At 36.1% G+C, this 27,222-nt stretch overlaps 2 protein-coding genes, 1 non-coding gene and 1 pseudogene across 8 annotated transcripts; 1 reads left to right on the top strand and 3 right to left on the bottom strand.

Annotated features, from left to right (window-relative positions):
- Positions 1-174: 174 nt before the first annotated feature.
- LOC149733684 (creatine kinase M-type pseudogene) lies at positions 175-1,266 on the top strand (annotated as a pseudogene).
- On the bottom strand, positions 1,086-5,993 carry LOC149733683 (coadhesin-like). 5 transcript variants are annotated; one of them, XM_089881434.1, is made up of 7 exons: positions 5,411-5,993; positions 4,265-4,464; positions 3,610-4,048; positions 3,443-3,546; positions 3,229-3,297; positions 3,081-3,152; positions 1,086-3,009 (listed from the first exon to the last, which is right to left on the bottom strand). In XM_089881434.1, the coding sequence occupies exons 1-7, from the start codon at positions 5,539-5,541 to the stop codon at positions 2,906-2,908; spliced, it is 1,119 nt and encodes a 372-aa protein (XP_089737560.1). In that variant the 5' UTR covers positions 5,542-5,993; the 3' UTR covers positions 1,086-2,905. The 5 variants fall into 5 exon arrangements, with proteins under 5 accessions (XP_089737560.1, XP_089737561.1, XP_089737562.1 ...); XM_089881435.1 differs by having other exon boundaries at positions 3,081-3,149; XM_089881436.1 differs by lacking the exon at positions 5,411-5,993 and adding an exon at positions 4,775-5,387.
- A 140-nt stretch (positions 5,994-6,133) lies between these two features.
- Positions 6,134-25,399, bottom strand: LOC149733682 (GRB10-interacting GYF protein 2-like). Of its 2 annotated transcripts, none has more exons than XM_089881421.1 (28): positions 24,994-25,399; positions 23,027-23,120; positions 22,460-22,595; positions 21,873-22,102; positions 20,664-20,828; positions 20,171-20,286; positions 18,683-18,766; positions 18,184-18,337; positions 17,735-18,004; positions 17,190-17,245; positions 14,440-14,626; positions 13,507-13,664; positions 12,978-13,171; positions 12,736-12,912; positions 12,312-12,432; positions 11,856-11,939; positions 11,660-11,731; positions 11,315-11,401; positions 10,883-10,968; positions 10,689-10,824; positions 10,561-10,632; positions 10,123-10,281; positions 9,459-9,632; positions 8,840-9,022; positions 8,198-8,357; positions 7,616-7,830; positions 7,301-7,463; positions 6,134-6,851 (listed from the first exon to the last, which is right to left on the bottom strand). In XM_089881421.1, exons 3-28 carry the CDS (start codon positions 22,465-22,467, stop codon positions 6,784-6,786), a joined length of 3,579 nt encoding a protein of 1,192 aa, XP_089737547.1. In that variant the 5' UTR covers positions 22,468-22,595; positions 23,027-23,120; positions 24,994-25,399; the 3' UTR covers positions 6,134-6,783. The 2 variants fall into 2 exon arrangements, with proteins under 2 accessions (XP_089737547.1, XP_089737548.1); XM_089881422.1 differs by having other exon boundaries at positions 8,840-9,016; positions 9,456-9,632; positions 24,994-25,398.
- Positions 25,400-27,123: 1,724 nt separating this feature from the next.
- Positions 27,124-27,195, bottom strand: Trnad-guc (transfer RNA aspartic acid (anticodon GUC)). Its single transcript has one exon. It is a non-coding gene; the product is annotated as a tRNA-Asp (tRNA).
- Positions 27,196-27,222: the final 27 nt, after the last annotated feature.

Below are 27,222 nucleotides of genomic sequence, written 5' to 3'. Positions count from 1 at the left end.
TATGTATAAGGTAACAAAATTAATTTTAGGGAATGGTTTTTAACCAAATGATCAAATAGTTCGTCGTGTGCTTTTTAATCTGAAAGTTTCGTCGGTGATTATTTAATCTATATATTTTCTTAGAAATTTTACCACGACTATTTAGGTACAGATATAGATTAAGTAAACAGCAGCATGGCTCACCGACTTTTCACCGCCGAGGAAGAATACCCAGACCTAGAAAATCACCACAGTCACATGGCACATTGTCTTACTGAGACTGTATATAAGCAACTGCGAGGCGTGGAAACTGATAGTGGGTTTACCATTGATGATGTCATACAGTTGGGAGTGGACAACCCTGGAGAACCATATCTTATGCCCGCTGGTTGTATAGCTGGAGACGAGGAATCATACAGAGCGTTTTCGGCGTTTTTTGACCAAGTTCTTGAAGCAAGACACAACGGTTTTAAGAAGAATGATGTCAGTCGAAATAACACTATGTCGGAAAACGTCAAAGGAGGTGACTTTGACGGAAAGTACGCTTTGACGAGTTACGTTACAAGCCGAAGGAATGTCAAAGGGTTTGCGTTACCTGGACATTTTACCCGAGGTGAAAGAAGGAAGGTGGAAGCAATTGCGAAGTCTGCGCTCTCAGGTTGCGACGGTGAGTTTGGTGGACAGTATTTCTCAATCAAGGGAAGTTCGGATAAAGATTTAGAGCAGTTGGCCGTCGTTTTTAAGCAGCCTATTTCTGCTACCAGCCAGCCGACTATTTTTGCGAGAGATTGGCCGGACAGTCGCGGGTTTTGGTACAATGCGAAGAAAAACTTTCTAGTGAAGGTAAATGAAGAAGATCATCTAAGCGTGCTTTCTACTGAAACAGGGGGAAACTTGGTTCCATCTTTTAGAAGATGGGTCGAAGGTATTGCAGCAATCGAAAACGGAGTCAAAAAATCAGGAAACGAATTTATGCATGACGAACGGTACGGGTACATTGCAACTTGCCCCACTAACGTTGGAACGTCTCTAAAAGTCGGCGTCGTTTTAAAAATACCCAAAATGATGAAATATTGTCGACTGGAAGAGGCACTAATGCGTTTGAGATTGGAAAAGATCGACTTGGGAGATTGTGTTGATGTTTCTAATATCGATAGGATCGGACTTACCGAAGTTGAAATATTGGAGCTGGTAATAGAAGGTGTTCAGTTCCTTATTGACTGCGAAGAACGACTGGAGAAGGGACAGAAGATCGAAAAATACGTCAATATATTACGACAGAAGTAAAACTTTATAAAGTTTAGTTTTTGCCACGACTGTAAGCTGGCAACATATATGGTAACTATGACGTCACTTTTCTTGATCCAATTAAAAGTTATGGGAAAGAAAATATTAAAACCCGACTTTTAAGGCTATATAAAAACATTGCGCCAGTTTAGTTTTTACCACGACTGTAAGCTGGCAACATATATGGTAACTATGACGTCACTTTTCTTGATCCAATTAAAAGTTATGGGAAAGAAAATATTAAAACCCGACTTTTAAGGCTATATAAAAACATTGCGCCACAACCAAACGCTGTATTGCGACAACTGTAATTACTTATGCTAGTCGTCATTCTAATGTACATTTTGCTTTATTTTTGGCCATACGATTGTAATAATTGTTACTCGTTCATATCGAGTTCTCGTGTTAACAGAAGTCTTTGCTACGGAAATAAACGCTTAAAACAATGTTGTATACGTTTGTTACCTATATAGAAGCGGTAGTTTTGGTAAACACGTTCTCTTTTATGAACAAATTTGACTATTTCGACATGCTATAGATAGAGTATAGTATACTATGGTTATACAAAAATTGTTGTCCAAGCTGTTTAAAGCTTCTAACTACGCTTTATATTTACCCAAAGAAAATATCTACAGTACTAGTTGTATTTGAAAATACAGTTCGAACTTTGCTTAGTAAATTAAAAAAGCAGCTGCAACATCTCGTTGATCTCGCTATTCTTTAATATACTATACCATATAATAACACTAATGTATTAGTTCGACTACAAAAAAAAAACACTAAAAGTTCGTATAAATTTGCAATAAACCACTACTCGTACGACACGACTGAACGCAGCTTGGCAAAGAGAAAACTAAAGCGCGTAAACAGAAATGAAGAAAAGAGCCTTTTACTAGCAGTAAGACACAGGTCAGAACTCAGTAAGTTACGATTATTACGTACACTGGCTTCGGATAAATAAAACGCCCCCCCCCCCACACACACACATACGATGAACTAGGAAGAATTATTAGAACGAAGCAACACGGCTTTGTACTAAATATACAAATACAAACTATACTAGTACAGTACTTAAAATATATATAGTAGGATGGGGGAAGATGAGACACCTTTAGCACATAATATCCAAATGTCTTGATCAGAAAAATAGAATGAAAACGTGTCCCACTTTCCCCCACCCTACTATACTGCATAAAGTTACTACATGATTATATATATAGCAGTGTTCTCTCTGCATTATTGAATTGCCATTGAGTTAATAATTTGGGCATACACAGCAAATGAACCCCTTTGTAGTTAAATGCAAAACCAGCAAGTGTGTGCTTTAACTGGTTAAAATCTAACATAGCTGCTTTAAAATGTACAAACACAGTAGGCTATACGGATGTAAATACTATATAGAGTAGGGTGGGGGAAGATAGGACACCTTATCATTCTATTTTCTCGAACAATTTAGTAGTGAATAAAGACCAAGAATTACAATCAGTATATCCTTACAACTTTCATAGACTGTTGTTAATTGTTTAAACCACGATCAGGATATTTAGATATTGCGTGTAAAAATATGTCCCATTTTCCCTCACAGTACTATGATACAAACGCATGCTAAAACGTCGCCATTCTTTTAATCACGCTTCGATTAACTTGCCAACATAGCGCTGGCGATGAGCAATACAAGGGCATATTTCCAACGGCTGAATGCGTTTCTTGCACCTCCATTAGGTTGGGTTGCAGTTTCGTTACCTAAAGTTATTTGATGTTACACAACCTATTTATTAATATATAACTAACGTTATATATTTATGTTTGCATACCGGCTGTTCTGTTGGTTTGTACCGTTGCGTTTAGCGTACTTCCACTGGCCTGTGTTGATATTTCGTTACCTGCTTAAAATTTGGTATTCATGTTGAATTCTGTATATATACCTAAATATAAATAAAGTGTTGGTAGGCGATACCTTACCTACTGTACTACTGGTTACTGTATGATTGAACGCAAACAATCCGTTAGTTTTAGTTGACATTTTGTTACCTATAAGTTTGTATGTGTTACACTCTATATATATACTAACGTGGCTATACGACAGTAGTAATAACACGGGTATTCTCGCTTTCTGCGACTATGTATTAGAAATTAGAAAAAAACAATGCATTTAGAATTGACATACGTCATATACCTGCAGGCGTTGTTGGTATTTGCTTCGGGAGAGATGAAGTTGTGACTGATGGTTCAGTTTCCGGTGTCGTTGCCGCGGGACCTGTGATAGGCATGCTGCATGGTCTGTATCGGACGTTTTCAGTTATTTTTATTCATGACAAAGCAATGACGGTAAGTGACTCTAACCTGAACTCAGTGGTGGTATTATAAAAGCAGGAATTAGGGCCACCCATGAATCTTCTGCGGCTTTGCAGTAGGTTGTTTACTGAGCATGGCTCCCATGGTCCCCAAGGACGCTGAACGCAGGAGCATGATGGGACAGTACAAGTTTCGTTCTGAATATTCCCGGTACAGATAACTCCGCAAAATAGAGGCTGTATGCTTCTCGTTCTTGTTTTGATGGACACCCCACATGTAGCAGAACATGGACTGTATGCACTCCATTCGCCCCTCACACAAGCGCCTGTACAATTTTGTATTTCCGGCGCCAAACACTCTGCCTTTAAACATGATGTAGAATTTGCTCTCCTGCGAATACGAATTCCTGTAGTTGAGTTACACCAACGAAGGAAGCAATCACTCCACGTCGCCCACTCACTACAGGAGCAAGGGAATGCCAACGGCACTGTAAACATAACATGTTATATTAATAATTTATCAAAGCAAAACTGGATAAATAAAAGGTCCAGGTAGATGGTCCAGATTTTCATTTTATCCGTACATGATAAAGAATCTTTATAGATTTTTATAACCATATCTTTATGAATAAAAGAACGTTGCTACTTGGGCTTGACGGCTTTTATTGAAAAAACATAGGTACTGCATACAGGTTAGAACTAACCTGGCATTGGTGGCAAGCAAGGTATTGTGTTACATTGGCCTGCATCTGCAGGCATGTCACAATGACCGCATGCGCCTTCAGATTGATCTAAAGAAGCCGTACGCGTTCCACCGCCACAAGATTTGGAGCAAGGTCCCCACGACCAAGTGCAGTTTGTCGTGCTGCATGTTGCTGGTTGAACCAGTAGTGGTGGCTCCGGCCTGAAAGAAAAATACGACATTCGATTCAGACGACCGAAAAACATATATAGTAGAGTAGGGAGAAACGGGGCGCTTTTTTTCTATCTTCTTGTCTTATTTGGTAATAAACAAAGAACTTTCAAAGAACTATCAAATCGTATACCTACGACTTCCATATACCGTTGTAAATTGTTTAAAACACCTTCAGGGTATTTGGACTTTAGGTACAAAAAGTGTCCTATTTTACCCCAACCTACTATATTATTTGAGTGTTTATAAAGTTCTTAACTCCGTGTTAAATATTCGTGAGTTTGCTACACTATTAGCTTACCTGTATTGTAGTGCTGGTTGTCTTGTCAGGAAATTCTGACATTCAGCCAGCATTGTCAATAAAAAGAATAAGAAACTTACGAAGTAAAATTTAACCTTCATTTTTCGACAAAGTTTACATACACATAACTAAACTGCCGTGCAGATACTTACTAAATGGCTAATGTTTACTGTTGTTAATTAGTCAAGTCACGAGCAACACAAAGCGCCGCATGAAAAGAGTTTTGGCTTTTTTTTCTTGCCAAGGAAAGTAACTGTCTACTTTTATATTTGTTAGGTAAGCGACTATATAGAGTCCTAGACGAAGTGCATTGCCTGCTTCGGACTTCGTTATTTAAAGAAAAAAAGAACGCCTATTCTTAAATGTATATGTATAGTAGGGTGGGGGAAGATGGGACACCTTTAGCACATAATATCCAGATATCCTGATCGTGTTTTAAACAACTAACAACGGTCTATGAGACTCATGAGGACATAGTTTCATATTTCTTTGAATCTTCTTTGTTTACTACTAAATTGGACGAGAAAATAGAGTTAAAAGTGTCCCATCTTCCCCCATCCTACTGTGTTATACAAATGAATAAGCGGTTAGAAAAACAACTAAAGCATTTTCAAAATTTGTTTATCCTAACTTTACCTGGTAGGAGCAAGATATTTGATCGTCAATGGTGGTTGTCTGGTCCTCATATTATACTGAACTCTGGTCGATTTGGCTGCCTTGAAACAACATAAAGTCATGGCTAGCAATATACAAACACGTCTATCCATTTCGAAGTCGTAATATTATAACGCTAGAGTCCAAACCCTAAGGTCACAAAGGCGTAAGATGACGTTATGTATCATCGGTAATCGTGCAATACCTCGAGGCATGGAGGCAAAATTTAAACCTCAGGGCGTCCCAAGAATTGTCTATAAAGTGGCTAGTGACGTAATAAGAAACAAAATTATGCGGTTCCGTCGCAAAAACTATTACTCACTGCATGAAGTTACAAAAATGATGGCGAAACAAGAGACGTTTGAAATAGTTTTCAGTGATTGACGTAAATAACTTGATTTTTACAAATATTAACAGTACAAATTTAACGCATAAAAATAGCTGTCTCAGAACTCCTTCAAACATTGATGGAAGAACTGCGCGCAATTGGCCAGGAAGGAGTTAGTACTATATGGCCTTTTTCATTCAAACGAGAATGAATAGAAATATGCCATTTCCATTCATTCAAATTCGCCATTCGAGGTTTATAAACGGCAATATATGCTGCTGAATACTGCAATACTTCTTGTTCTTTATCGAGAACTAAATCACTTCCAGTATTACAGAGTAAATAATAACAATAGCCCAGTTTTAAAAACTTGAAAATTTCTAATCGCGGTGAAGTTTATTATTGTAACTCTACCAGCTTAACACACAGATATTAAACAGTAGCCAGATGTATCCAAACGGCAGTGGCAACGTCCAATTATAAAAGCATAATGAAACCTAATGATATTTTTGCCCCGTTTTTTCGGATACGGCGGATTCTTAGCTGCTGAAATAATGGGTTTAAAAATTAAAAACAAAAGTACACGCAAATGAACACCTTAAACGTGTGGCGAGCTGCGTATGCAGCGTTTGCCAAACTAAGTATTCGAACATACAACCGATGATACAGTGTAAAGTATAGAATGGCGATTCTCGGGTGAAAAGACCCTGGACTTTTTTTGAAAAAAGACGAAAAAAAATCACCGCGATGAACGGAACGCTGAAGTAAAGTAGAAACGCTGTTAGAGCTCGCCTTAAAATAAAACAAACGAAGTCGATTCCTAAAGACAAAAAAAAAGCTTTTTGACCACTTCCCAAAAAATAATAAAAAAATGGAATAAAAAAATCTGTGCACAACACACGCCTTGTTCTTTCTTTTCACCAAACACCAAACCCACGACCTTCGCGCGGCGCTGTGTCTCAGGGCAAGTCAATAAAAACAAGGGCGGCGCAGCCCTAAACCAGTTCGATCCGGAGAGATCCGGTTTTCAGCTGTCTTTGGGAGTTTCGATCTCACCCATGTTCACTCTGTCCGAAGCCGCGTTGACCGAAAATCCTGGAAAAGTTTGTTTTTTAATGGTAGATTAAATCAGTTTACATAAAGGAAAAAAACGAACGATGGTCATCCGTTTCTCATCGCGTGGCAGAGCAACGTAAGTCGGTATAGTACAGGTGTTTTAATTTGTACAGCTCCTGCCTGCTGATGAGTTACCATATATGTAACTTTGTAGGTAATTTTGGGGAGATTTTCGTTTATTCTGATTATCTATAACTGACGATTTGATCAACATATGAGTTGAGTATTTGTCGTTAAATTCTTTACTTTAACTGCCTTAACGAATATACCAACAACGGTAGCGGCGTCGAGCCGTAAGCGATACCCTACTTAAAGCAAACAGGCGAACCACTGTGCCACGGGGAAAGTAGCCAAATATATATTTTAAACATAGCTAATATTGCACGAGTTTTAATGAGGAAGGAAAACTGGAAAATAACGGATCTTACCTAAGATACTTGGATCAACTTTTTGCAACTTCTTCTGCTTTCGTTTTCCTCTCTTTGTGGTGCCAGTTACAAACTCTTGATCCGCGGCTGTTTGCTGTTGTTGTTGTTTTGTTTGCTGTTGTTGTGTTTTATTTACTTGTTGTGCACCTCTTACTTGTTTTTGCTGTATGTTGAATAAAATATTTACGAAAATAAAGATAAAACACAAAAAAATGTTATATTTCAAAGCCACACATAGTTATATATACTTTCCGTTTTTTTGCAACTGTTATTTCAAGAAAATACTAATATTTGGTACAAGAGAAGAACCCTTACCCCTTGCTGTTGTTTTTTCGCTTGTTGTTGTTGCTTTTGTTTTTCTTGTTGTTTCTGTTCTTCAAGTTTCTGTTGTTTCTTAAGCGTGAGTCGTTGCTGAAGAAAAGCTTCTGCGAAGTCTCGTGCAGGTTTTGACTCTCCAAGGTAAGAGGCCACATAGTCTTTTACCTCGTGTGGCGACTCCACGTCACGCAAGAACGCAACGAACGTAGGGACTGTAGAAAAAAACGGATTTTTAATGCACGATTTTTTTTATTATTATCTAGATTAGGGCTTGGCGGATTGGGTGATACAGCTTTGAGGTTCGTGGGTGTGTTCTTGGGCAATACACCTAACGGACATTACGTAACAACGGTCACCAATGGGTTGCCAAACTGGTCACCCAATCAAAAAAGAAATCACCAATAAGTCGCATACGTCCTTAGTGCTAATGAAGGTATGTGGTACATAACAATATATGGTTTAACATGCACTTATACATTACAAAACTAGAAAAGGGTATCTAACAAAAAAAATATATATTTTTTTTGTCGGTAGAATAAAAAATATTATTATTTACAATACTAGTAAAAAGGCACATACTGTCAAGGTTTACTGCTGAAGGAAGCTTTTTGATTTCTGTGTCGCACCAGGAGACAAATGGGTCGGTTTGTGCCTCAGTTTGTTTGAACAAGGCAAGCACATTATGGTTCTCATTGTTAGTGTTGTTTGCCTTTGCTTTCTGTTTATAACTGGTCTGAAACTAAGTTTTTAGAATTTTTTTTTTAAAAATATGATAATAAATTTTTTTAAAAAATATGATAATAAATTTTGACTTTTTTAATGTTTGATTTACACTACTAAAGATACATTATAACAGTGGTTTTCAAATTGAACCTAGTGCGTTTTTAAAGATTATTTTTTAGTGGTAAACAGTTTCCAAAACTAATTTTGGTTGTGGCCTAACATATATAGTAAGTTAGATTTTTGCATAAGCATAATATCTTTACAATTTACTTGATTTTTGCATAAGCAACAAATAACAATTTACTGATTGGTAATTCAAATGAACTTTTAAATTTACTTCAATATTAGTATTAAAATCATATAGCAGATTGGGATTAGATGGTTTATGTTTTCACTCACTTTCATTGTCTAAATAGATAGTACACAAAACTTATTTATAGTAATATATAACCATATTTGTAACCAGTGCATTACAATGTTTATACTGTTGTAACATACTTGTGGTTTGGTGTTGTTTTGCTTCACTGGTTTTGGGTTATTTGCTTTTGCAACTGGGTCCCAGTACGATGGTTGAGTTGGTGGTGGTTGAAAGGTTTGGTTTCCCCATACACTGGTTGCGGCAGAATTACTTCGGCCACCCCACGCCACTGAAGCTTGTAAGCTTAAATCTGGTTTCTGCGGGTAAAAATATGACAGTTGTTGTGGACTCTACGTGGTGGTTTGCATTGGAGTAATAAGCAAATTCTGGCCTCAATCTTAGGTTGCATGGTGACAACGCAGTTAACAGAAATGTTTTAAATTATCCATCTTACAGATAATGTTATACACGTATAAAAAACAGAAATAACAATAAAATAAAAAATAAAATAAATGCTTAATGGTGTACACATGTTCACAAAAAATACAAAAAATATATTGAAAATAATACAAAACACAAAAGAATTAACACGGAAAAATACAGAGATTATGAAATGTATAAACAAGAATACATAAGCTTTTTTAGGCTTGTTGTGTTTTAATAATTTTTCTTCTTTAATTTTTAATACACCTTTTTATATTTTTAAAGAATATAACACAGCAGATAAAAAAGTCTAAAATAAATTTAAATAAATACCGGTTGTGGTTGTTTGGCTTGTCCTCTTTGTTGGTTGCGTGCTTCTTCCATTTGTATTTCCATCAAGGACATTGTGGTGTTGGATGGGGTGGTGGGGGCTTGGAATACTGGGGCTGTTCCACCCCACACACCACGCTGCTGTTGTTGGGCTTGCTGCTTTTGAGAAATGACTCGCATCTGTAAATGTGGAAAAATAACGTAACTGTATGAGTGTCATTGCATTTGCATGTTATGCAAGGATAAACGAGTTACATTCATTCAATATTTTGTAACTGAATAGTTAAAAAGTGCCATGCAGTTTACAGCCAATGTTTTTTAAACCACCACCGTAGCTTAGTGGTTAGGTGCTTGCAAAGTAACCAAAGTATAACAAGTTCAATGTTCAAACTGATACGGATCGGCAAATGTTTGCTTGAGCAAGAAATTTAACAGCTTTTTCTCTAAGTTTCAACCCAGTGGTTAATCAGTTGTGGCAGGATGGGTGTCATGGTAGGCCAACTCTGACCTAACTTTAATCCCCTATAACTTCCTATGTCAGGCTGCAAGACCTCACCAACATTATATTAAGGCTAGTAGCAATAGTTAAAATACAAAAAAGTAACATAACACAGTTATTTTTCTAATTAGTATAAAATTGCAAATAAAAAATGTTTTTTTTGTCTTTTACCTGTTGTTCTTGTAGTTGCCTCTCATGTTCTTTTTTCTCTTGTAGCTTTTGTATTTCCGACACTGATAGTTGTTGTTGTTGTTGCTGACGTTGTTGTTGTTGTTCGGCCCAGTTTGCTGTTGTTGGTAGTTTGATGTTTTTCAGTTGTTCTTGTTGGCGCTGAAAACAGATTATAATTGAAACTGACCCAAATAGTTAACTTGCCATAAACCAAGGTACATATTGAAAGTATTACACAAAGCAATATGAATCTTCAGTGTTAAAATATTGTCAGTCTGGTCAATCTGTCTGTCCCTGTTTTCTGTCGGAAAAGCAGCTTAAAATATCCCAATTGGAATTTATAATATATATACAAATTTTATACTTCTGGTTCTGGTATAGAAGTAACAATAACATAATAACATACACATCAAAAAAGCATTGGTAAATTACACATACCTTTCTTATTGCTTCTTCTTTGAGTCTCTGGGCTTCTAACTCTTTCTGCTTCTTCAATGCTTCTTCTTGTGCCTGGTAGTGATAACACATTATACATCATATATAAACATGTAAGCTCATTTACTCACTTTTTCCTCTTGTATTCTCTTCCTCTTCTCTTCTTCCACCATTTTAAGATGATGGATCCTCTTCTCTTGCTCCTCCTGTGCCTGTTTCTTTCTTTTCTCCTCCTCCATTGCCTTTCGAATCTCCTCCTCTTCTCTCCTGTACAAAAAATAAAAAAGTCAAATAATAAATAAAAATAGATGTTGACTCAACATACCTTTGCAACATTTCTTCTTCTTTTTTTCTTTGCTCTTCCTCTTCTTGTAACTTAGCAATTGCTATCCGAGCTTTGGCCTCCTCTTCCTAAAAGCAAAATGAACAGAAGACATAAGAGCAAGTAGCTTATATGTTAACTTGTTTTAACAACTTTTTGTTTTAAAAAACTAATCTTAAAAGTGTTTCCTTAGTACTTTAGATTTGGTATCAAACTCATACTAAATACATATAGAACAGGTTAAGTCATTATACTAATACTTGTATGTTCTATATGGGAAAAAATATTATTCACATGCTTTATTATTAAAGAAAACTGTAGCCCCTTATGCTAAGACCTAACAAACAACATTTCACGCAAATTAGATAACTTTTAGTAACCCCATGTTAAATGATAATCTTTATATATAACAACATTCCAAACAACCAAACTCACTTTTCTCCTCTGCTCCTCTTTCAACCTCCTTTCCTCCTGCTCTCTACGCATCTGATCTTCTTCTTCTTGAACTCTCCGGATCTCTGCCTGCATCATATTAACAATGGTTGTTAACTTGGTAAAACAGCAACAACCAGGTAATACATTTATACAACATTAAAAAAAAAACATTTTACATTTTTTTTATATTTTTCTTTCTTCATAATACAACTTTGTTTAAACTATAACTCTACTTTTACAAATTTAAAAATATTAGTTCCACTGTAAAAGAAGTATGACCTTTAATTACAAACCGCTTTTCAATAGTAGGCATATTGTAATGTTATTAAAACTTTGTGGGCCAACCTGTCTTAATTCTTCCATCACTTTTTGCTTATGTAATTCCTCCATGTGTAATCTGTGTGCTTCTTCTTGTGCCTGTGAGAATAAATTTTACACAATAGATATATTTCTACTGGTGGTTACTTAGAACTGAGATTATGAGAAAGTACATTTTTTCTCGTATCAATTAGGGTGGTTTCAGAAACTTTAGTAAAATAACCTTTATTCTTTGCAGCTCTTCTTTCTCTCTTTTCAATTTCTCCTCCTCCTCTTCTTGTTGTTTCTTCTTTACTGCAGCTTGCTCCTGGGAGTAAGAAAAAAAAACTACTATTTAAATGATGTGGTCAATTATATAGATAAGTAGAAATGAACATTCATATCCAAGGCTTAAACTATGTGTGTACTCGGTCTATTGTCCAGGCAGTTATGCTGGGCTTGTGGTAAAACACAAATAGTTGTTTAATCTTTTGGTCCTAGATCCTACTTAAAAAAAAGGAAAACAGCGCTTTTATGTCACACTCTATAATGTTTTTTCTTTGGTAAGTAATCTCTAAACAGTACTTAACAAAAACAAATTTTAGAAGTTACTGCCGTAACCCACTGTATAACCAAAACCACCGATTTTATAAATGTAACTTTGCTTTTTCTGGGTGGTATGGGTAAGCTATGTACTTACCTGTTGTTTAAGAATATCGACTAATTGTTGCTGTTGTTGTGAGGTGACCATAGAAACAGGTGAGGGCCGGCGTAAAGCAGAAGTATCAGAGTCCCATATAGACTGAGTAGTGGTGGGTATACTGTAATATAGAGGTAATATTTGTAATGCCTGGGTTGACATACCCTCCAGCTTATGGAACAAAGGGAATCAGAAGTTTTAGCACTTCGCTGCTGCCCATACAACTGAACAAAGCCAAAGCATACTGCATTTTCTACAATAATTAATAAGGTACCATATTTTATGATGACCGTGAGTGTAGTAACTGCATTTTAACAATGCCAGCAGATATTAAAAAATATAACGCCTAATAAAAATATACATTTGGAAAATATGGATAATTTAAGTTTTGGAAAACATTTGGGGGATTATATTTCACACTTACTCTCCTGAGGATGATTGCTGCATGAAAGCCATGTATTGAGCAACTGTGGCTTGCTGCTGTTGAGCAGACATTGATAAAAACTCCTCTGAAGCACTGAGCTTAGATACGATGGTCGCATACACTGCTTGTTGTTGCTGCTGCTGTTGCTGTTGTTGTTGTTGTTTTTGTTGAAATTCTCTGTTGATCAGAATAATAAAGTTAAAATGCTTTGTATATATGTGGATATAAATATAATGTAGTACCGCAGGATTTGTTGTTGTTTTTGTTGTTGTAAGAGCTGTTGTTGTTGCTGTTGATATTGTTGTTGCTGCTGTTGTTGAAGTTGTTGTTGTAATTGTTGTTGTTTCTGCAGATGCAATTGAAGCTGCATTTGTTGTTGTTGTTGTTTTAACAGCTCAGCTTGTTTCTGTGCTTTTATTACATCAGAGCTGGTGGTCTAGGAATTGAATTTGAGTTTATTTAAATATACCTTAAATAAGGTTAAACTTAATTAGGTTATAGGTTTAAATTTTTGTTAAATGTTTAATACGTGAGCACATGAGTGTTTCCCATACTAATATAGCCACCTGGTTGAAGAAATAACCATTAAGTGTCTGTCAAATGACCCTTGGTGACTCTTAAAGTAACTGCAGCAAGCTTTGATCTAGTCACAAGGCATACATTGCAGCTATTTTAACCACCACGATTTTAGCTAATTTTTTTGGTGTTTAATTTCTTATTTTAAGTACAAAAGGCTGTTAAACAAACAAAAATTTTCAAAAATTGTGTCACCTGTGGTACTGATTGTGGGCCAAAAGGAACAGCCCCACACCTTGTAATGAGGTCACCTAGTGGTACAAACTGAGGATCACACGCTCGCTTAACAAGAAGATTAGAAGTGAAGTAACCTGCCATGAACCATTCACCCATCTCCTGTGAGCTGAACGGACCTAAAACATGTTTGGGGTAACATGCTGTTAGAGTATGGCTATACAGAATTGGAATAACATATTTTTGATAGAATAATATAGTCCAAGACATCTTATACCCTTTATGCATAGGTTCATGCCTGTATCAACACTAAGTTAGCTTATTTTAGAGTTAGCTTATCATTTTTTAAGCCAAAGAAAACATCCCATATTAGAATAATCATGCTGAACACCAACAAAACTGCTATAATGATGTTATATAGTAAGGCTAATGTAACAAAGATTTAAACAGGACAAGCTGATGAAATATTTTAAATATCTATAAGAAAAGTGTAGTCTATTGATGTAGCGAATAACTGCGTTGTAATAGCAGTGATACAACATATTAGCAATGGACGTGTTAATTATTTGCGTAACAATAGCAGTTAACATCATTATTTTCAAAGGGTTTTGTAGCAAAGCGAATGCTTATGATCATAAATTCAAGAGTTTTTAACCGAGATTGTGGAAAAGCAGTTTATGCCCAGTGTGTTAAACCTATAACCAATGAATTTTGACTGGTGTTTCACATGGAACATAAACAGCTTAATTTCTTGCAGAACACCTTAGGAACTTTTACAGAGCACTACTGTTCCATGGAAATTTGACGGAAAATGGCGATATAGAGGTTTTAAAAGATTAGTTTAATACCTTAGCCGTCACCAGAAGTGAAACTACATTATCCTTTCAATAAAAGCAAATACAAAAAAAAACAATAAAACGTATAAAAATATGTTACATTTATTCAAACCCACACCTTGCGTTTCGCCTTGGGGGTCTTTATAGAACCACTTCATAGCTAGGTCTGGCACATTAGGGGTCACATTACCCTGGATTAGGGATAGGGGATCGAGGGCTGGAGGTAAGCGGGTTGGTGTGGGGGTTTCTCCAACCTGGGGTTGCTCATCAAAGTCAGTGAGTGAATCAATTAACTTAAGAGCGTTCTGTGAAATTACAACTCTTATTTACCTCTTTAAAACAATAGCAAAGATAAAAGTAATAAAACAACAAAGAGCAAGAAATCGACAGTAAAATGACAGTCCAGTGCTGCGATTCGTTGCCAGGTGTCGCCGAGCGCATAATACGTCACATCAGTGGCCGTATTTTCGTTACATATTTTCGTTTACGTATAGCTCTAAACCAGAGTCCGTATATAAACATGAGTTATTTCATGTCGCCCATAGAAATCACATAACACACAGCAAATGGGGCTAAATTGATCATAGACATAATATAAATATGTACATATATAGCTAAATTTATACCATTTTATGTGTTTAATACAAATACGGGATGCAGATTAAACAAAATCAAATTTTCAAGTAGTTGTTTAAATTTATTAAAACTTAAAAGTGACTTGAAGTTTTTGAGTTGTATAAATAAACTGCGACCAAGCAGAAAAATATGTTTAAAAATTCCCGTTGCTAGGGTAAACAATCGGCGAAATGAGCCCCATTTGGTTGCCCTGTAAGATTTCTATGGTGATGAAATAACTCATGTTTATATACGGACTCTGCTCTAAACGAATAACGGCGCGCGTCAAAGTAACGATCGTTTGTAGTTGACAAAATTGTGTGAAAATTAACTACAATACGGCTGCTTTTAATATATGTGACTGATTGCGCAAATTGTTATCTATATTATCGTATCTACATGCTGACAAAAAGATCGAAAAATCTCCCGAGCCAGACTACAGGAACGCTAAATCGACAAAGAAAATGCGACAAAATTTACAAACCGGCATAAATTAATTTAAAAATTTATTGGGTGTTTTGACACCGGCAAGCAGCCTAGACGAGAAATTTGATAATTCGTGATTGTAGACAATTGGTTTGTGACGAAGCGCCAGGGTTACGGAAAGATTAAACGATGTTATGACCAAAATAAAAGCTTGAAACAATCGTTATTGTGATGTAATGAATCCACGTGTGAATCCCCACTATTTCGTAACAAACATACTGCTTATGGCTGAGGAAAACATTGTAAATATAAAGCAGCAATACTTCTGGAACAGATTTAAGTTGATTATTACGGGCTAGAGCCCTAAATCGTTTAGAATGCGATGCAGCGATAAAACATCGTCTGTTTAGCAGTAATATGGTTTGTTTAACTGAAATTCATGCAGTAATACAGAGGGTAAACCAAACTCGCGTTAGCAAAAAATAGTAACAGACTTTCCAGAAATATGCGTATCGTATTATGTTTTAAGTCTGCTTAACCGGTGTTGCAAGTATAAGTGATGTAACAAAATATTGTGGCAATATGAACCACACTATACAACGAAATATAAACCACACTATCCTGTGGGGCAATAATTCAATGCGAAAATCGGTAATATGACGTAAATATTCAACGTGTGAATCCCCACTATGATGTAACAAACATTCTGCTTGTCTGATTAAATCCTGCGTAAATAATGACTTTATTTTCAAGTGGTGAATTAAAACTTACGGGTTGATTTACGCACATATTAATACAAAAACATACGTGGCTGTGAAAGTTCTCACTTCATATAAAGCGATTTCGTTGCTGACCCAGACTTTGGCGACACCTGGATTTTTTAGCGACGCTGCGTAAAATTTAAGCGACCCTGCATTAACCGTCGCTACAGACATTTAGTCGCGTAAGAATTGACATCTGCAGTAGATTTTGGCGACCCTGGGCACTGTGGCTCGCACCGAAACTCAGTTTCGCGACTTGACGTCGCTAAACTTAACAGTTATTGCCGCGACAATAAAATGTAAATAAATTAAATTGGACTAGGTGTAAACGGCTTAATCGCAGCTCTGTGACAGTCCTTAAAACATTGTAAAAATAAAAAACTTAAGGTATGGGAAAACACGTTATTTAAAAAGCAAGTCTGTCAAACCCCAACAATGAACTCAAATTGAGTTGAAAATATTTACTATGCTATTGGAAAAGGACGCAGAAAAATATTAGTAAGAATGTGTGGATTCTTAGTTTGTTTTGGTTTTATTCAACTGTGCATCCCCTTCAATAAAGTTGATATTATAGACCAAATTAAGTTACCAAGTGTTAAAGTATGCTGCAGACAAATTAAAAGTGGCGAGTGCAGTAAAAAGAAGGTTACTTCCACTAAATAGCAATAACTATGAACGTGTGAGATTTGGAATGTGTCGGAAAAAGTGTAAAAATTTATATATGTAAATATAACAATTTTTTTATAGAATAATTTTCAAATCTGGTTCTTTATTAGTCTTTAGACATCACTTCAACATTATATTAATTCTATATGGGTGAGGGCCTATACTAAAATACACTACGGGATCTTGGGTTTAAGCCACATTTAACCCATGAACCCATTACCCATGCAAGAAAGTAAATAAGTAGGTTGCTGTGGCAAATTTTTTTACTAATTCATGCCGAAAATGACAATGTTTGTCTATTACCCTGTGGTGTATTTCAACAATGACTGCAATTTGTGAAGGTATATTAACACTAATGCTATACTTATGTACTATGTAGTTATAAAAAAACAAGTCATACCATTTCATGATGACTCAAATGGTCCACCTCTTCTTCTGTCTGTTTTCCTCTGGTTTCTGTGGAATTATGATGTCATTAATCATCAGTATGATGTCATAATTACTAAAAAATGTGTGGGGCAACTGAGCATGAGTGCATGTATTGTGTGAGAAACATAATAATTGGTAATTATAGCAGCATTACAACAGTGTGTGGTGGCTTGCTAATTTAGAAAATAAACTCCTAACCCTGTGCTTCAGCTGCAAAATACAAACTGTACTAAAAACTATCTATAACCAATGTAATTCTGCCCCAGTTTTTTTCAATGTAAACAGAAGAAAATTATGTTTAGAAGAGTTTCATTTTAAAACAAATATGTACAAGATAAAATCAAACTTTAGACTGGAAGAAAAATTTTGTGGGGGTAGGTTATTTAAAGTTAAAACACCCACCAAGTGGTTAAACGGAAAATCACAACATTATATGCGATTATCATAATCACAATCAAATATAAAAACTCCTGCAATTTGACTTACTACAACACAGTGCTATGCAACCAACATTACCTTCCATGGTTTTATTCGGCATTTTGGTTTCTTCCAAACTTTCAACACTTTTATTAGGTGAAGGGACTTCTCTTTCAACCAGATCTGGTCTTTTTTCTGGTTCTGCTGGTTTCTCTTTAATTGGTGACTTCTCTGGTGAAGTTGGTTCATGTTTTTCATGATCTTTTAAAACAGGTTGGTTGTTTAGGGTGGTAGGAGTTGATCCACTGGAACCATATGGTTTGCCATTTTCTTTGGTTTCTGGTTTTTCCTCTGGTGTTTTCAAACCAGCTAAAATGGTGAAAATGTATTAAGGGGAGAAATTTTATTGGGGCTATAAATTTAACTTTATCAGGAGTTTTTCAAAGAAAATACATAATTTGTAAAAAATCTAAAAGGATATTAACATGCCTAACATCAGTAGTAATAAAAGAGAAAAAAAAAACATAAAAGTTCCGAAAACCACAAACCTCCTCCTCTCCCTATTTCTTCCCTCTCACTCCTGCTCCTTTCTTTCTCTTCTATTTTCTTCAGTGAGCCAAAAGAGGAAGCGTTTCTCCTTATCCCACGATCAGAGTCCCTCGGTAATTTAGGATCCCCGCGTTTACCCCCTTTTTTCTGTGCCTGACAAAACCATAACATTTAATGCAGGTTTTGTGTGGCACTATTTAGCATATGTTAAATAGCCTATATGTTTGAGTTACAAAATGCTGTACAAACATTTATATATATTAAGTTTTTAAGGCAGATTGATTTGAAACTACATGAACTCTGCGTTTTTGCATTTTTGGCAATATAAGTCATTTATTTAAAATTGCTTAATTTGGACAAGAACAAAAGCGGTGACAGAACACAAAGAGCGCATAAATGCTACAGTTCATAAAATATATCAAAACAACTTATTTTTATGAATACATATAAAACTAAAGAATAAAAAATTAGATTTAAAAAAAGGAAAAATTTTCTTACTTGAAATGCACCAGAAGGATCAAATACACCAACTTCACTTTCATCTGCATCATCTGCCCACTCTGGCATCAAACCAGCTTCACTCTGTGCATTAAACATTAATAAAAATTAGTACAAAGCCAAACATAAAAAAGTTATATAATTGTGCATAATTTTTCAAGCAACATATATAAAACTGCAATTTTAAATTTAGTAGCTAATTCTGTTTTAAAGTACAGAACCAAGTCATTATAGCATTTCAACTTTTAATGCACTTTCCCTGACACAGGGAAGTGAGTCACATAAATCTTGTGAAATACTTCACGATGTAATATTTATTGATTACTGCAGTGCAAGAAACTCTCGGGTTGGCGTGTCCACCTTGCCACCCCATGTTAGACGCCTATAATAACTATAACAATGAGCTCACCAACAGTGCCTTATTACATTTTCACTGACCTTACCCACAGTGTAAGAAATAACATTGTTAACCTTGCCATTAGAAAGTATAGAACTTACTTTATATCAAAACTTACATAATATAATTGAAGAAAAAATTATTTAATATATATTTCTAAATTTGCTTAAAATGCTTGCTGGTGTTAATATCTGTGCAGGAAAAGCAGGACATAGACAGGTTGTTTATTTTACTGCCATCCATGTTTAGTTCTTTGTTCTCTTGTTTGTTTTGAAAATAGCACGCAGCGATAATTTTCCATTTGCTCATAATAAGGATTGTTTTAATGTTTTTAAAACTTTGGTTTTTGTAACATTCTACACAATGATTTCTGTGTTCTGTTAAACCAGCTACACAATGGCGGTATTTAACATTCAGAGGCAAGAACAGTCAATAACACTAAGTGAATTGATGCTAAGTTAGCCGTGACAACTATGCTACAATGGAAGCAGCCAGATAGCTTTGTATTGCACTAAAACCTTAAAGATGCAGGATTAAAAATATCATTGTGGTTTAACTTGTAAATAGGCCCAACCACTTAAAATAGTAAAGACTTGTATTTAAAACAGCAGTCAGCTTGATATATATTAAGAATATTGTTGTATGTGCGCAAATCATAATAATAGACACTGAAATCATTACCACCTTAGGGAATTGTGTAAACCCACAATGAGTTTATTTCATAATTTCATGGAATTTTACTGCTATGTTGTTTCCTATCATTACAACCGCTGTCACTATGTTTAATATATCTTTGCATAGGAAAAGAGCCTACTATACATGCACTGATGCACATACATAGATTTCTGGCTTGCCCATCTACTTCATATATAAAATACCATTTTAGTTCATAGGGCTTTTAAGACAGCTTATTAAATAAGTTAATAAATACAGTTTCGTAATTATTATAGGCCTATCTAATAATATATATTTTAAGTTGATTTTTAAATAAATTAATTAAACTTGCATTTTGGGCAGCAATTATTGGACACAGAGTAATCAATGCTGTTTGTACTTTGATTATTTAAATCTAATACAACAACATAACTCACATCATATTTATTGCTTCCATAAGACCTGGTTCTGTTCACAGGCCTCCTATCTCGATGAAACGTATCATTAGACCAACCTCTGTCTTCCCTCTCCCTCCAGCTGCCTCGACCAGGTTCTAAAAAACCACACGAGAATATAATCAGAACAGTCGGGTTATAATTAATCAAAAGGTGCAAAACATAATTTTTGAATTTTTAAATCAAGCAAGAAGGTGTGTATATATTTTAGATTTCTACATAAGTTAACAATACCAATTAAAATATGTAACAGGTTTTATAGACTCCTCCCTGTTTGGGGGCATTTTGTAACAAATGATGAGCGTTAATTCTGGTGAACATTCAGAGGCTTGAGTAGGAACAGTCTCCCTTCCAATAAACTAAATTCTTTCAAAAAAATAATCAGTTTGCAATGCGGCAATTCATTAAATCACGAAGGTTAAATTGATACCACCACTTAAAAATAACTTATTATTTCTCAGCTTCTGACACCCACCTCTCCAACCTTCTTTCCTCGGAGCAGGAGGTCTCCAGTCCGATCCTCCCTCTTTATCGTTCTCATTTCCATCTCCACTTCCACGGATCGCATCATTCCTCCAATCATCACTCGCATCAGACCGACGAACCGGTTTCCGAGGAGCCGTGTCCTCAAACGATCGACCTTGATAGCAATGATTATCATGAGAACAAGATAGGTTTATCACACCAGTAATATGCATTTGACGCAATATTAACATGATTTTTCCAGAGTAAGCATGCATACCTTGCATATCCATGTTAGGTTACGGCAGAGGTTGTCAACCTTAACCTATGGACTATTTTCCCATAGCTCCATGTATTTACAAAGTCAAGTAATACAAAAACTGTCGGGTCAACATACATGCACAACATACATGCACATTGTAAATATAAAAATTACAGTTTTAAATATAGCCTATAGCTACCATTTACATACAGTATATATTGTTGTGTAATAGCCTATATAGCCATCTTAAAGAAGTTAAATTTGATAGGGTATAATATATATTCGAAATTTTTGTTTCATCAAGTGCTTACATTGTAGCTAGGGATGCACATTACAGAATAATTAGGTATTCTAGGATATCCTAGAATACTTTAATTCGAATCTAGAATTCCGAATCTAGAATTTCGAATCTTTTTATATTTATAGGAAAAAAAATTTTACGCACAAAAGTCAGTTTATCGACCCTTTTATAACAGCCTTGTTGGATCTTGAGTTGTAAAATGATCAAAAATTGTACTATTGGGTAGTTTTTGCGTCATGAAACGTATAGCAGGCTATGAAAAGACGTTACGAAACGTTTACTCTCGAAAGTCCCACAAACACAAAAATATTTTTTTTCAAAATTAATAACTCTTAAAAATTGTTAATATAGTATATGTGATGACGTGTAATGACATCATTAAACAGAATACCGAATCCCGTAATTAGATTCGAATACAAAAGGATTCGAATCTCACGGATTCGAAATTCTGTAATGTGCATCCCTAATTGTAGCTATACTAAGTTATGACTGTTAAAGAGTAGTAGGATAGGAAGTCAAATAAGGAAGTGAAACTTTTGTGACGTCCAGCATAACATTTCACTGATTTACACTTTCCTTGCAGAAGTTGTATGAATAGCATGTAGGTACAGTTCTAGACCAAAACAACATAGGTTACTGAAACAAAAACGTCAACTGACCATTTCTATTGAACCCTCTGTCATCCCAACTGTCCCTTCTAATGTATTCTCTTGATCCTCGCCCATAAGAAGGACCATCCTCACTTTGACTCATACTTCGGGAAAACATTTCCCCACGCCCCCTGCCCCGCCCACGTGGGGGCATTGAGCGGCCACGGCCCAAGGCAAGAGGACCACCAGGACCCCGACTTCGATGCATTACGTCACTGTTTACTCCCCAGAAAGGCACGCTGAGAGAAAAAAATGTTAGAAAATATATCTTGATAATAATATTACATCCAAATAGGGACAATACTGAATTGATTTCATCCATTTTTGGTCCCATATGTCTGTTCAGTTAACTACCACTGTCCATCCTATCATTATGTGTAAATAAATGGCTCCATAAATGCTAGCATTAAAAAGATATAATATACAAAAGGATTTTAAATACTTTTAGTATGTATTAAACAGGATCATTTTGGTAAAAACAAATTTATTTGTACTGTCTTTTTTCCGTAACACAACAGTAATGTATTGACAATGACTTGGTATCACTTGTACCATGCAATTTAACTCATGATTAACGAAACGACCCATTTACTAACTTGATCATCTTCAGTTAATGGTATAAGAGCAAGAGGAGTGAGTGTTTCTTCACTGATAAGGTTTGGTGCACGAAATAGTTCATCAGGAACGTTATCGTGTTTTTCAAATAGAGCAAGCATCTCTTCTCGGCCATACCTGTAACCATCAGTTCAAGTTTAAGGGATGTACAAAAGAGATCAACGGGAAACTTATGCCATTAACCAGGGGTTGGCAACCTTTTATGCCATGAAAGCTACATATTTTTATAACTGTTTTTCCTTGAGAGCCATGTTATATTTCTTTAACTATAAAAACTTTTGAGATTTATTTTAAGAGCTAATGTAGTTATTAAAGAAGCCTATTCTGGCTTTCCACTTTCTCTGACAAGGCATAGGTTTGTATTATATCCCAAATTCTACAATTATAAGATACTTGTTGACTACAAAATGACTAGGAACTTTTAACTTCCAACTGTTTCAATTAACCAAAGAGATAAGGATTTTTAGGACTTACTGCAAATTATAAACATTTCCTAATAAAAGCATGTCACCAATAAAAAGTTAAAAACAGAATACCCTAAAACCAACCTATGCTGAGCAAGTTTGAACTTGATTAGAGGTTGTGTGGCTGGGAAGGGGCGGGCTTGTTACATTAGAGCCACCACTAGAAAGATCTCGAAGCCTAAAAAATAAAATTGAATTTAAAACAAATGTAGTCAAGAAAACTGTTTCAGAAGCCAAATTTGCAACTTAAAATGTATAGTTACTTGCATTTGGCTTTTCATTACTGAAATCAATCACATTAATTGAGTAATTGCCTATATACGCAGTCCAAGATTATTATTGACTGATTAACATAATATAGGCCTCCGGACACTGAAACATGGACTTCTTTCTTTCAATTAAATATAAATATGTTTTTAAACGTAGGCATGTTTTAGACAGTCATTTTACCACTATGGCTTCTCTTTGTTTATTTTTTTTCAATATTTGCTACCATAATCGGGAAGACAAATAAAAGTTATTATTATAAAGGTAATCCTTTAGCTGGTGGCCACCTGAAATTTTGGTTTCAAAATGTTCTATAGCCCTCACTGATACCTGCTGTTTAATTTTTTTTCAAAAAAGTCGGGCGTTCGTGTCGAAAATTAACTTTAAAAATGCGCGAAAACATGCTTCTTCACCGTAATTCGTCTGATTTGCGTAAGGTTAACGATTTATTACGTCACAATCGCGGTCTGTTACGTCACAATAGTGGTATATTACATATGTTACAGCCTTGTTTTTTCCCACTGTTTTAACGTAGGAATCAAACGTAACAATACGCATTCTATGACGTAATAATCTAACCTTGGTTTAATTCATAACGGCTGGTGTGGAAAATACGGTGACGCAGCACGATTTCGTGCACTTTCAAAGTTAATTTTCACATGGGACTATACAAAGAAGGCGGAAATTTTTTTCCGCTAGAGGCGGTAATTATTTAAATTAAAAAATACGGAAAAACGAACAAAACAGCACTACAAATTGTTAATAAGTGTAAAACAAATTAATTAAATAATAAAAATACCTTTCTAAATACATAAAACACTAGTAAGAACATATTTCCCACATTAGGTCGGTTATATACGCTCTTTCGTTGTGTTTATTGTCGTCGGGTCTGTGGTGTAGCGGTTTGCGTGCGGTCGTAAACTCTCTTTGTTTCATTTTTACCGGGTTCGAGTCCCGCACAGTGGAATACTTTTTTATATTTTTTTTCAAGTTTTTTTTGTTTGACGAGTTTGGGGTTAGGAGTTAGGGGTTAGGGGTTAGGGGTTAGGGGTTAGGGGCTAGGGGTTAGGGGTTAGGGGTTTATATCTTATGTGTATAAACCGTAAAACTAACTGCTCCCCATAAAATAGAGAAACGAATTTGTCATCGCTTCCTAGCGGAAAAATTTTTCCGTCTTCTCTGTATAGCTCCATGTTTAATTTTCGACACGAACGCCCGAGTTTTTTCAAAACAAAATTATACAGTGGGTATCAGGGAGAGAAAGAGAATGTAACTTACTTTATCCTCGCGTGGCCGGAAAACGACAGTCGTTATCACACGGGTTTAACACCTCGTGCCAGCTTACGAGTTACCATGTATGTTACTTTGTGGGTGATTTTTTTTTTGGATTTTTTCATTTTCTTTATGTATGGCTGATAATTTGGACAACCCATTAGTGACCACTGGGTTGGAGCAATTGTCGTTAAGTGTCTTGCCCAAGGACACATACGCCCACAATGGTAGCAGCGACGAGCCTTGAACCCATTACCTAATGGTTACAGGCAGGCGCGCTAACCACTACGCCACGGCGCCGGAGACCTAAGGAACATTTTGAAACAAAAATTTCAGGTGGCCACCAGCTAAAGGATTATCATTATAAAAGAGAATTATGTTACAACACATGCAATACCTGTAGTACAACCAATTTTTTGAGACATAATACTTAATTTACCCTAAACTGCTAATGCCAAATTACCCTACGGCTTATATATACTTGATAAAATATTCATAAATCAATTTCATACCATTGTGGACCAAAGTTTAGAGTTTCAGCGGACATTTTTTTGTTGTAAGCACAAGTATCAGATGGGCACAAACAGGATACGTTTGGATATAATCAGGTATTGCTAAAGGAAGATTTATAAGAAGAATACGTTTATATGCTTCTGGAAAATAAAATGTTAAGTATAAAAAAGCTTTCAAGAAGTTTTATGCAGCAAGTCGTGTTTCTACAAGCGAAAATAGTTAATAAGTCAGAATACCAACACGTTTCCGTTATGTATAAAATAAGTATAGTATTATTGAGTAACTGCAATAAAGAACGAGTATAAAAACCTACTTTAAGTTTAAATAAGCATAAACAACGCAGAAAGGACAACAGTTAACCTCATTAAGTATATCTCATGAGAGTACAAGTTTTAACATACAATTTGCCAACCAACACGCAGTCAAAGGCACAATTGCAAACTGCGGCGCTGGGCAAACAGCAAACGTACTTAACAAAGCTGTTACAAAAACACAGTACAAACGCGTGGTCCCTCCATACTATGGTCCCTAAATGTGAAAGGCTAATGCCCCCAAAAAATATTTCTATATAGGGTTGTTTGATACTCACCACTATACTAACGAGGAAGCACGTTAGAGCCTTTATCTAATGCAAATGTGATCCGCCTTTTTGTTTATTTGCACTTGTGTTTAATCAAAAGAAGAGCGTGAAGGTGCCGGGCAACGATCCCGGTACCTCGCTAATTTAGTATTTATTCCAAACATATTTTGCCATTTAGAATAATTTAAATGATAACAGTTTGATTCCTTTTGATACATCCTATCAAAGACACTACCCGTCGGGAAAACGAACGCCGGTCTCCCGCGTGACAGGCGTGGATACTCACCACTATACTAACGAGGAAGCCATAACAGCGTTTAGCTAAAGCCAATGTGATTCGCCTTTCGTTTATTTGCACTTGTGTTAAAATAAAAGAAGAGCATGGAGGTGCCGGGCATCGATCCCGGTACCTAGCGCATGCTAAGCGCGCGCTCTACCATCTGATCTACACCCCCATTGCGGATAAGCGATTTTAATATTTATTCTAAACATATTTTGCTAATTAGATTACTTTTAAATAATAACTGTTTAATTCCTTTTGAAACAGAACTCCAAAAAACACTCCCCGTCGTGGAATCGGACCCCGGCCTCCCGCGTGACAGGCGGGGATACTCACCACTATACTAACGAGGATGCATGTTAGAGTGTTTATCTAATGCCAATGTGATCGCCTTTTCGTTTATTTGCACTTGTGTTTAATTAAAAGAAGAGCATGGAGGTGCCGGGCATCGATCCCGGTACCTCGCGCATGCTAAGCGCGCGCTCTACCATCTAAGCTACACCCCCCATTGCGTTTAAGTTATTTTAATATTTATTCTAATCATATTTTGCTAATTAGATTACTTTTAAATGATAACTGTTTAATTCCCTTTGAAACAGAACTCCAAAAAACGCTCTCCGTCGGGGAATCGGACCCCGGTCTCCCGCGTGACAGGCGGGGATACTCACCACTATACTAACGAGGAAGCACGTTAGAGTGTTTATCTAATGCAAATGTGATCGCCTTTTTGTTTATTTGCACTTGTGTTTAATTAAAAGAAGAGCATGGAGGTGCCGGGCATCGATCCCGGTATTTCGCGCATGCTAAGCGCACGCTCTACCATCTGAGCTACACCCCCATTGCGTTTAAACTGTTCTAGTATTCATTATAAACATATTTTGCCATTACGATTACTTTAAATAATAACAGTTTGATTCCTTTTGACGCATCCTATCAAAAACACTCCCCGTCGGGGAATCGCACCCCGGTCTCCCGCGTGACAGGCGGGGATACTCACCACTATACTAACGAGGAAGCACGTTATGGTGTTTATCTAATGCCAATGTGGTCGCCTTTTCGTTTATTTGAACTTGTGTTTAATTAAAAGAAGAGCATGGAGGTGGCGGGCATCGATCCCGGTACCTCGCGCATGCTAAGCGCGCGCTCTACCATCTGAGCTACACCCCCATTGCGTTTAAACTGTTCTAGTATTCATTCCAAACTTATTTTACCATTTAAATTACTTTAAATGATAACAGTTTAATTCCTTTTTGACACCTATCAAAAACACTCCCCGTCGGGGAATCGAACCCCGGTCTCCCGCGTGACAGGCGGGGATACTCACCACTATACTAACGAGGAAGCACGTTAGAGTGTTTATCTAATGCC

Source organism: Ciona robusta, chromosome 7 (genome assembly GCF_009617815.1).
Source record: "Ciona robusta chromosome 7, ASM961781v2".
NCBI classification, from domain to species: domain Eukaryota; kingdom Metazoa; phylum Chordata; class Ascidiacea; order Phlebobranchia; family Cionidae; genus Ciona; species Ciona robusta.
The sequence above is the reverse complement of the archived record's forward strand: the minus strand, read 5'-3'. Positions and strand labels throughout refer to the sequence as shown.